Genomic DNA, 12,399 nt, shown 5'->3' with positions numbered 1-12,399 from the left:
CACAAACTCAAAATAACAACCAAGACTCATTTTCATAGTCTTATATTGTTACTAATATCAGTATAATTTATACAACATAACCGTTTTATTAAGACCAGAATCCCATTGACCAATAAATCTGTTTATTTTTTTAATAAATATTAATTTCATCCATCTGCAGGCCCTTTTATAATGTGTGACAGGTTGTAGTCTTTACTAAACTAGTTGAACACCCCCATCTTACCATAGTACAGAATGATTTTAAAGTGATACTTCAGATGTTAAAAAAAAGTGCTTAGACATACGAGTCCGGTGTTTAGAACGTCGCCATGCACCAGGTTCGGAAGTCTTTCCAGAAGGATTTTCCTTTGGCACTGTCACTAACCCTAACTATTTATTATAAGTATTTATAAAGTCCTACCGTCTTTTCCTTACAATAAGTTGAATAACTATAAACTAAATACGTGACCTTTTCACTTTAAGAACGCTTGGAAAATTCCAATGCAAAATTGCTATTATAGTATTTATAGTAACATATTATTCTCTGATTCGGGTTGCGCGCATCCCGACAAACCGCATGGTGGCAGGCCGCAGTTACCATGACGACTGGGTGAAAACAAACCGTTATTTGTATGGGAGTTAATGGGAGCACTAGAGGAATATCGTTAATTACTGGACTTCTGTCCGCACAAATCGAAAAAATGCCGAAAACCTGAGCAGCCTTTGGCAATACACATCATATTATGATGATAGACAGCAAGTTAAAAGTTTTAATATTTCCCGTAGACGAGGTTAAAAAACATCTCTGGGCCAATGGCCAATGCTTGCAAAGGATGGGTGGGGGGGGGGGGGGGGGGGGGGGGGGGGGGGGGGGGTGGGGGGGGGGGGGAGAGAGAGAGAGAGAGACCACGGGTGCAACGATCCAAATTTACCCACCTCTGTACTCAACAGTTCATATCGGTGAGTATGTAGGAGTGTAAATAAAACAAACAGACATTTGACATGCTGGTGTGAATATGAAAATGGATTTGTAAGGAATCGGTGATTACTTATCGGTAGCACATTTGACTTAACATATAGTCCGTCATCACATCCTCCTATTTTGTAAATAACTTCAGTTTGGTTTAAGAAGAAAAGTAAAAGTGTTTTGGAAATAACAAAACAAAACCTATTTTTGTGTGCAATTATGTCAAATAAATGATTTGTAGTAAATTTCACAGTATTACAAAAAGACACGTTCCCTGTGGGAAGGGCTATACATGTATTTTTTTTTCTACTGCATTAACGTCACACTTTTTACTTATATATTTTGTAAATAAAATGTGATTATATATTTTGTAAATTTTTTCTTTTCTTTCAGTTTTTTTTGTTTGTTGTTTTTTCTTCTTCTTTTTTAATGCGTTTAGGTGATTATGTAAAATACTAATCAGTTTATTGATAACTAAATACAAACGTATGCTTGGAAAGTATCCCAATAGTTTTATTTAGTCAAACTAAGCATATTTGCAAAACATTGATAATTTTCAGAACAATATAAAAGCCATAGGTCTATAATTGTCAGCATATTAATACAGAATCGGTTAAAATATGGTGCTTAAATTTCATGTTTATTGTAATGTAGTAAATATATAACTTAAAGTCGTTGGAATTAACTTAACCCAGTCATACAGGTGCAGTGTGCTGTCACAATATAGACAAACAGATACTTTATTAACAGGTAATTTATTAACGTCTCACCTAATGTACATCACATATTTACTAAATAAAACAAACATAAAAGTACATAAGCCATTCCTTATGGGATTATGAAAGACAGTATAGTTAAATAACAGAAGTATGTACAATTAAAATAATAATACGGTAATACTGTTTTGTCTCTATGATGTTGTATAATATTTGGAAAAAAACCCCAGGTTTTGGCTGTTACAAATGCAAGGTTAGGCTCTGACATTAAAATACATAACTTCTCTAAATTAGGTAAAACATAAACAAAATTTACAACATAACTGAGCATGTTGGAACAAATTAAAACGAAGATCCTCATAAAAACGGACAGTTTACAAAAAAGGCAATACTATATCTAGTTTTCTCATCCACTGTAACCCAGGGACGATGTGGGGCATCCTTTAACTTTTGTAATGTCATTACTTCAGCTGTGAAGATGATAACATCAGCATTGTGGGTTTCGTAATTTAGCAGTACATGCCCGTGGGAATGCAAAGCACATGCCCACAGCACAACAGAAGGAACCAAAGCAGAGGCAGAGGCCATTTGAAAAAAAGTATATACCCACCTTTTCTGTCCAATCCATGCTTTAAAAAAACAGAAGACAAAACCCAAACTGCGTCGCCGCACCAATTTCGCAACTACGGTTTGACGAGAAACCGGTTATATATTTATTCACGGATTTATCCAGGGTTTTTATTTTATTTTTTTCTTCTTTTTTTTTTGCCAGTGTTCCATGTCTGATGGGATTAGTAAATCATATCTGAGATTTTTTTTCAGGCCACTGAATGATGCAGTACACCACTGTTAAATTAATTTATTAGAACAGCAGGGTTTCTACCAGAGAGTGAAACGGGTACCTGGCGCTATACCCAATTTGTTTTGCAGATAATTTTTTTGACATAATTAATTACTCTTATCATTACTGTATGATTTTCTTAAAGGAGACCGGACACCAAACCATATATACGGCGTAATGAATTGTTTGCCGATCTCCGATGTTTGCCGGAAACTGTCGACAATTGATGAGCTAGACCCGTCACGTCATCAATGAGAGGAAAACTGAAGAAACTACCAAGCAGCATTGACGAACTTAGCGATTCGAGTGACGAAGAATTGTGTCCAGCTAGTGCTAATGGCATCAAACCGTATCAGTTTGAACCACTTATCAGAGACTTCGTCCCTAATCCTGGAAATGTTGTCTTAGACGAAAATTCTGATGAATCAACTGCCGACGAAGACAAGGAAACCACACGGTCATAGACTAGCATACAAGCATTTTTTAAAACATAATTTTTTATGACATTTTTAATGTAAACTGAAGCAAATGGACATAATTAGAAGAAAAGCACACAAAATTTAATAATATTTCATCAAAAATCTTGTTCAGCATAGATGTAAATATGACACGTCAGTGGATATTCCATAGGCCGATTTTGCAAATTTGCAAAAAGCGTCCCCTCCTCACCAAAGCAAGATATAATAATTTAACAAAAAACTTTGTTCTCTTAACTAGTTACCCTCCAAGTTTTAATGTGTTTGGATAAACCGTGTATTTTTAATTATTAAAAAAATGTGTTAGCAGTCTGACGAAACTGTCCACAGCCGGGTACAGAAACACAGAAATGTTGGAAAATATTATACTGTTGCCACATACTGACAATCATTTTACAACTAATATGTCTTATCGACAATATTATTATGTAGTCTTTGCATTTATTAATATAAAATACAACAGCCCCGTAGGAACTGGGGAGGGGCTAGGGGCTTGTTCTCCATCACACACTTTAGGATGAAAATGTATGTTTTAAGTTTTCACTACTTTGCATAAATAAAGATGATATAAAGATAAAAATCTAGTTTGTATCCCTCACTAGAGACTGTATCCCCCCCCCCCCCCCCCCACACACACACACTTCAAATATCGTTCCTACAGGCCTATACAAATGTAGATAATATGTAGAGGGTGAGGTTAGGAACCAGTTCCTTTTATCTTTAGGATTTTGTAATCATGATTTCAAACCAACTGTTTCAGGTAGTTTGCTCCACATACTGACATAAAACACATTTGTTATATATTGGAATAAAATTAAAATAATTACAATATATCCAGTGTTATTTTCTTTAATCATTCATGGAGGAAGAAGGAAGTCCTGATGAAAATATATTACAGGTAAAACATATTACAGGTAAAACAAAATAATATATGATGCTTATTCCATGTGGTAACTATTGTTAATTTTGCTTTAAATTGCTAGATGCCAAAAGTGATATTTTATGGTAACAGTCGAAAATTAGACAACCAATTGTTTCAACCTCTGCAAAAGAAACCAGGTTTTCTGTCAGAAAATAAGTTGAGGATACGTAATAAAACAGGGCCGTAGGAACTGGGGAGGGGGGTGGCGGAGGGGTGCCCCCCACTTTTTTTTTATTAAACATTTTATTTCATGCACTTTTATCAATTTTACACAGCAATTATGTTACTATAATCTATCGAAAAAATCAAACATTATATATATATATATATATACATTAATTTCTGAGATTTTTTAGTACATACATGTAAGTTTACCCTCTGCACCCTCTGGCAGAAACCCAGGGTAGGTATTAAAATAATTATTTGGTGTAGAGTATTTTAAATATGATATACAGAAAGCATTGAAAGACCACTTTTATTATGCTTTAATAATCGACATTATCTTTAAAAACTAATTAACCATCATTCCTTCTGGCCACAGTACATATGTTGTTCCTGCCAAAGTGTTAGCATTTTAATTTTAATGACAACATACTGAACTGACTATAAACATTGTTAAATAACGTAATAATTCACGTTTTGAAGGTGTTTTGTTATAAGGTTAACAAACCAACTAGATCAAGAGACGTTAGTATGGAGTCGTTATGGGCTGTCAGTGAAAATTAATTTGGTAATTATAGGTAAATAAATGTGGTTTAAATATTCGTATGTGAACAAATTGCAATACCTTTATTTAATGTATATCTTAAGTATACACTTGTTTTAATTTTCACATTGTAAATGTACCATAACCTGCTGTATTTAGTTGGTATAAAGCCCGTTCGACGACAATAATGCATCCATGTTTTAAAACAACTTTCGGTTTTTTGGAAATCGAAACCATGATGTTGCCGTGTCTTGGGATGCATTGCTCTTACTGTTGCAGTTAAACACTGCGCAGTTAACCATCATATAATTACGTCGACAGTATATACTAACACTAATTATCTTGTAAATTAAATTTCCGATAAACCTGGAGACTAAAAAAAAAAAAGACGACTAACAGGCACAACCAAAGAATCAACACATGTACCGGTATTGCTTGGTAACTCTCACCGATGACGTATTGTCTCGCTTTCATTCAGATCTATGCATAATCCCGCCCACTTCTGTTTTTACCCCAAACCTAAGACGCGCAGCTGACCGATGCCTCACAGCAAGCCAGGCGTTAGAGTAAAGCTGTCTTTGACGCTAGCTTAATCCATTACACACTACATGTCTTTTGGTGTCTGTCTCCTTTAACCCTATTTCTAAACTCATTTTCTTTCTGAAAAAGCCCACCCCACCCTACCCCACCATATCCCCTGTTGACTGTGGTTGCATTCAATTCCATAGCGCCATACCCAAACATTTCAAATAATTTCTGGCAGAAACACTGAAGACATAACTAATTAAATATGTATACAGGCCCGTATATTGGGACTTTTTTAACATAGAAATTGGGAATTTTCAGTGTCACTTTCTTTTGGGAAGGGGCCTATAATTGTTTGGACCCACACAACGTCTTGAACCTGTTATTATTATTTTATTCTTTTTTTTGGGGGGGGGGGGGGGTAGGGTGGGGGAAGGGTGCTTATAGCAACTTTCGATGTTTTGATTGGCAGCAGATAGAGACTTGGGCCTACCGACTAAAACAAAACATCAGAAGTACATGAATGCAATAACATGCACACGCATGTGCAATGTCATGAATATGCGTATGTTTTTACAGCAACTTTAAGTAAAATTAACAAAAAATAGTTTTATTTCGCAACATATCATGTTCAGGTGTAGTTATAGTATAACGAGAATACTGACAGAATCGAAAATAGAAGTGCTGTGCTTCTCAATGGACAAAAATGCCTAACACTGATGTGCGATTCAGTGTAAATGAGCCATTTGTTTTCACCCAGTTCACTGGTTGCTAGGCATGCTAGGGTGAAGGTCAGCGGATGTGACGTGCAACACGAATCAGAGAATAGTATTGATTTGTTTAAGGTCTCACTACACAGATCACTTCCGGGTGAGAGTTCATTAATCACGGTCCACTATAGTTCCTAACTGTGACACATGTTGTGGTTCACATATTCACTTCTAGGTAATGATGAAGAATTAAAACAATGTATGTTTAATGGTAAGCCTTCTGGCTGTATTTTGTCCATGTTGTTGTGTAATATTGTGCACTGACCTTTTGGTCAGGAGACAGCTGGAGTGAATCGGTTAATGAACCACCTGTTCGGACTGGTACTTCAGCCATTTGCAGTCATATAGCAAAAAACTGAGATGGAATTGTTCTCAATTTTGGAGTGAAAATAAATGCTTATACAATGTATGTTTGCAATGGTGTATGTTGTTACTGCAAATGAGAACCCATTCTATTGGGAATCCTCATTTGAAGTTGGGCAATTTAACATGTGTTTCAATGACAGATGACATCTGTGTAGTGAGACCTAACATTACTGATGCAGGGATCGATTTTGGCCCTTGTTACTGGACGCGGTGCCCCAATAAATTGGACCGTGTCCACGGCCATAAGTAGCCGTGGTTGCCTTCCTTGTATGCTCTAGTGCCCTTCTCATGCCTGGTACCAACTAAATTGAACTTTGCAGCATTTGTCACTTGCCGTGTATTCGTCCATAAGAACAGAAATCCAAAGAAATTATTGCCGACTCTCAGACACGCAATTTCGATGGGTGCAGCCATATTGTTATTGTTTACAAGCCACAGATCCAAGAACCACGTGGTCGCCGAGAAGTAACTGCGCAGTCGCTCTATAAAGACTGTTCTGCGCAGGGAACCTCATCTCTCACTCGCATCAGTGAAAACTGTACAGAAAGTGGCCTTGGTGCCCTACCCTTGAAAGAAATGTTGCCCTTGGTGCCCTGCCCAGTGGCCATGGTACCCCAAAAATTTCCTCAAACTCAAAGCCAAAATGGCCGTGCCCTGATTTTTTTTAAATTCTACCCCTGCTGATGCACCTAATGATAATCATGTGTTTTAAAAGTTGAAGAAAAGCTTGTTATTAAAAAATCGTACCTTTTACATAATATGGATTTCAAGTGAAATTACGGTAAGATATATTATATTTATTGTGTACGAAGCCAAAACGGTTTCTAGACGTTTCGTACCCAAACCGGTTCGTACCCAGTGTTCGAGATTAACGGTATCCCGATATCCCGGGGATACCAGAATTTAATTTTGGATACCAGACTCCAATAACCCAGTATCCCACCGGGATACCATATAATGTAACTATGTTGTTGGGTTTTTTTAATCCTGCCTTTTTATTTTTCACTGAAACAATGAAAGTCGTCATTTACTGGTGAAGTTAAAGCCGCACACCCTAGTTCCATCCAGCAAAAATAAATTATAATTTGGTTAATCTACAAACCTGTAACACACTTAGATCACGTTTTTATCAAATGGAGTGAAAAAGCAGGTTTTATATCGATAAATACCATGGGAATCCCCATGTCCCAATTGCTTGAAATAATTTTGAAAGTTAGTATTCTGATGTCACCGGTAGAAGCACAACAATGCCTACGTCACGACAAATTTCACAGACTTGGGGTGCGTTCGTTTCACCTCCCCTGGACATGTTCCAACTGTTCTGTCCCGGTTGTATCCCCTCTCCAGATATCGTAAGACCTAGCAAAATTATTGGTTTTAAGGGTTTGTAACGTTTTATATTGAGACACTTACTTGTCTGAACTTTATTGTTACTGAAAATGTTCACGAACTGTGAAGAAAAATCTCACAAATGAACAACAACAATCGGATATTGATTGCGCGAACCGTGCACGAGAAAACAAACCGAACCAAAATGATAACGGTCACGTAATATACCAACGTCTGTGACATTTAAAATAGATTGGACCTCGCTTGCTTAACGGTTTTTTCTCGACAACACGTTTTGTGAAAAAATGCATTTCGTGGTTTTACAAACATCAGGATTACCAAAAAGTACTTCAGGTGAATGGAAATGTGTATTCTAAATAATAAAATGTAAGTAAAGTGCAATTTTATTTGTGAAAAATGGGGTTTAATAGCGAAAAACAACGCCGTAATGGTTAACAAATAAACGTAACTAGGGTGTGTCCCTTTAAGTAACAGTATTTTCGAGGTCGTACCCAGTCTAATGCTATGCCGTAACAACATCTCCCCCAACTTGTAACCAGTCTAATGCTACACTGGACCAATAGCGGCGTAGCGATTGACTGGGAACCGCTAAGTCGCTATTGTTTTTGTTGAATGTTTCCTCCAAATTTTATTTGAGATATTGATTCCACATCTGCAGAAAATTAATACAGGTAGGTTTATTATCAGTAATGTCAGAAACACTTATAGATTACTGCTAAATATTAATTTATGTTAGTATTACTCAAAAATAGATGCAGCACATCTTTTTGCCGATTCAGTTTGATTGCGAATTTCACAAATTCCGCCGATCTCGTTTGCGGCGTAGCAATAGACTGGGAACGAGAACAGTGTCGTCCAAGTTTGTTACGATGTTATATATGAATTGCATTTAAGTGGGATACTAAATTCTCAGGTGGGATACCAGATTTTGAAATGTTAGTATCCAATTGGGATACTGCCCGAAATTTTAAATCTCGAACACTGGTACCATACCATTTCGTAACCACTAGCATACGAGTCCGTAACCAATTAAATAATGTCATACATTACACCTAACATTAATATATTTTTTAAATACACAATTATAATGTTATATTACAAACATATTGTAACATTTAGCAAAAAATGTGTTGTAATAATCACTCAGTATCTTTTATAAGCATTAAATGAGCAATTATGTGCTGTGAATCACTGAAGCATGCCGTTTCGTAACCAAAAAGCATACCTTTTCGTAACCAAAAAGCATACCTTTTCGTAGCCAAAGAACAATTCTTTTGTCATAAACCCATTTAATATTTGATTGTATTAACCCGTGTAATAACTGTATGCAAATTTCATGTCATATGCAAATTTAAAAGTTCATAATGCTACTTTCACCTGTCAATAATTGAAGGACTCGGTGCTAAATAGGGAATAAGTCACATTTTGAAAGTTTTGAGAAATATACCAACATATAAGTTTTTATTAATTTCACATTTACCTTTACCATAAATACAATTGTATGAATGTACTGGGTTTCAATATCTCTATATATAATTATATAATTATGTTAATATTACTATGTTTGTAAATATTATTATGTTTGTACATAAAATGTTTTTTGTCATGTAAAAAGAAAAATGTTGTGTTTGAAATATACTCTTCAAAAAAAGAAACGCAAAAGGGTACAAATGGGTTATAACTCCGATTTTATGTTTCCTACCGGTTCATGCTTTGTGAATATAAGTCATTGCATGTCCCAAACACATTCCCACGGTTACATTCGATAAAACGCAGCTACTGTACAATAAAGTTCCAAAATGTGAATATTCGCAAAAACGCAGCCACGTGCAAACCATGTCACCACTGCACGTGCGTTGTCTGCACGTGCAACATGAACACCGACAGTATAAAAGTGCAGGGCGTTCGCTTGCCTGGCCTCTGTATCTGGCCGACAGTTGACAATCCAGGACATGCCACGTCTCAGTGAACCGCAGAGAAACAATGCCATCGGACGACTAGACGCAGGCGAATCCAGAACGGCCGTTGCCAGGGCATTCCATGTGTCCCCAAGCACCATCTCCAGACTGTGGGACCGTTACCAGCAACATGGATCAACACGTGACCTCCCTAGATCCGGTCGACCACGGGTCACTACCCCCGGGCAGGACCGCTACATCCGGGTACGCCACCTTCGGGAACAATTGACTACTGCCACCTCCACAGCCGCAGCAATACCAGGTTTGCGCAGGATATCCGACCAGACCGTACGGAACCGCCTACATGAGGTAGGAATTCGTGCCAGACGTCCAGTTCGAGGTGTCATCTTAACACCACAACACCGTCGACTCCGACTGCAGTGGTGCTAGATTCATCGACAATGGCCTCAACTGCGATGGAGACAGGTGTGGTTCAGTGACGAGTCCCGATTTCTGCTCCGACGTCATGATGGAAGATGTCGCGTGTATAGTCGTCGTGGTGAACGTTATGCGGCAAACTGCGTGCAGGAAGTGGACAGATTCGGCGGGGGTAGTGTCATGGTGTGGGCAGCCATCTCACACACTGGCAGAACTGACCTGGTCCACGTGCAGGGCAACCTGAATGCACAGGGCTACATTGACCAGATCCTCCGGCCACACATCGTTCCAGTTATGGCCAACGCCAACGCAGTGTTCCAACATGACAACGCCAGGCCTCACACAGCACGTCTCACAACGGCTTTCCTACAGAACAACAACATTAATGTCCTTCCTTGGCCATCGATATCACCGGATTTGAACCCAATTGAGCATCTATGGGACGAGTTGGACCGACGCCTCCGACAGAGACAACCACAGCCCCAGACCCTGCCCGAGCTGGCAGCAGCCTTGCAGGCTGAGTGGGCCACCATCCCCCGGGACGTCATCCGTACTCTGGTTGCTTCAATGGGCAGGCGGTGCCAGGCAGTTGTCAACACACGCGGAGGCCACACCCGGTATTGACTCCAGATGACCTTGACCTTGGTGGTGTGTCCTATCACTTACTCACAATGGACTAGAGTGAATTGTGAACAATCCTGCAACATTTGGTAATTATCGGACTCACCATTCAATAATTAAATCAATTCTCCAAATGTTACGACAATGTGGTTTTGCCTTTCTTCTTTTGAAGAGTATATATCAACAAATAAGCTGACTTCGCTTGACATGATTCTTCGTGACAATTTCTAATCGCTAATTATTAAGTGGGACCCCCCTGCATTTACTGGCCTGCATGACGGCACATAAGTCTGCGCAGCAAACAGTAAAACAACCACTTCTGGCGCTAATGTTTACATAAAACAGCAACAAACAATGGATCCGACTTTTATAAGTTCTAAATAACAAACACTTCCTGTTATAGTCATTTCAGAAACATTTAGATTGTGCAAATGAGATAAATATAAATGGTGTTCCATGCTCCTTAGTTTGGACAACACAAAATGACAATATAAAAAAAGCCAATGTAAAAATATTTGATCATTATTCAACAAAAATTATGTTATTAACTGTAAATGAGCACAAATAGTGTTCGTTAGACATATAGGACAATCAAATGATAATTTTGAAACAGACTATAGCTAAAATAGGCCATGCTGTAAGTGCAATCTTCAAAGTCTGTGTGCAGCCATTTTGCATTGTGTCACTCGGAGGGAAATTCAAAGTATGCTTGGATGTTTACGTCAACAAATAAAATAAGACATTCATTTCATTTATGGATTCATAAATTACAATATTAGGTATGTATTGAAGCTTCTATGTAAATTTATGCAAGTTGATATGCAAGGTTGATCATTACAACGTTGACAGACAGGTGTTGACAGGTGATAGAAAAACACGTTGATCGAGGCTGGCAAAAGTATACTTTTAGTGCATTAATTCAGCGGGTTTTTTTTAATAAAAGTGTTATCGATCAGTTTTATACATATATTCACAATCAAGATGTGTTGTTTTAACAACGGTTTGTGAATTAAATTAACGTTGTTTGTTTGTTTACAAACATACCGACACTTGTGTCAAGACGTAATGTAACGTCATTAACGTGCGCAGACTTTTGTGCCGCGCAGACCAAGGTGACATTAGTGTACTCGGGCTACGAACTGGTATGCCGCTGTTCCTCTGGTTACGAACTGGTATGCCTTTGGGTACGAACTGGTATGCTTTTGGGTACGAACCGGTATGGTACTTAACGGTATGATTACGAAACGACCTGATACCAGCCAAAACAAGGGTGCTAAAAGTAATTTTGAGTGACTGGTGTTGACCGTAGCCTTGCCGTTTATATCGAGTTTGCACCAAAATTAGGAACAGTGTGTTTTGCTAAAGTGCGTTTCAGTTTTGATACATTTTTACCTATTCTTACCTGCACCATTCAAATTTAAGCATTTACCTTTTAATGGCGATTACGATTAATAAACATTGCCAATGTGTCTAACGACTTACATGCCCTTCCAGTTTTCTCGCCATCTTTCAATACTTAAAGTTAGATAACTCTTACCCACGAGGAAAGCGTTATTAAAGGTTCTATTGTACCACATTATTTTCTATTGCCCACAATGTTAACGTATACTAATAAAATTGATATTTAATTAGTGCACCGAGAAAATCGGGACCCATACGATTTAAACGATTAATGACTGTTTATATCAACAACCGTCAGTTTGGTTGAAAATCGCAAAAATGAAATTTTTATGACAACTGGGCAATACATATAAATGATATCAGGTGCGAAAAATTCTTATGTAGTACGTGGATTTTAGTGTTTCAATAAGTTTTAAATGTAAA

The 12,399-nt window shown here is 37.7% G+C and overlaps 1 protein-coding gene across 1 annotated transcript in view; it reads right to left on the bottom strand.

The window, feature by feature from the left end:
* The window catches only part of LOC121381074 (branched-chain-amino-acid aminotransferase-like), a 66,467-nt gene extending 54,373 nt beyond the window's left edge, over positions 1 to 12,094 (bottom strand). The window contains exon 1 of the mRNA XM_041510165.1: positions 12,058 to 12,094. Within this exon, the coding sequence (XP_041366099.1) occupies positions 12,058 to 12,081 (24 nt within the window). The 5' untranslated portion in view covers positions 12,082 to 12,094. The remainder of the gene's footprint in view (positions 1 to 12,057) is intronic.
* Between the last annotated feature and the right edge of the window lie 305 nt (positions 12,095 to 12,399).

The sequence above is a fragment of the Gigantopelta aegis genome, chromosome 9 (genome assembly GCF_016097555.1).
Source record: "Gigantopelta aegis isolate Gae_Host chromosome 9, Gae_host_genome, whole genome shotgun sequence".
NCBI lineage: Eukaryota > Metazoa > Mollusca > Gastropoda > Neomphalida > Peltospiridae > Gigantopelta > Gigantopelta aegis.
Note: the sequence above shows the minus strand (reverse complement) of the source record. Positions and strands in the feature narration are given on the sequence as shown.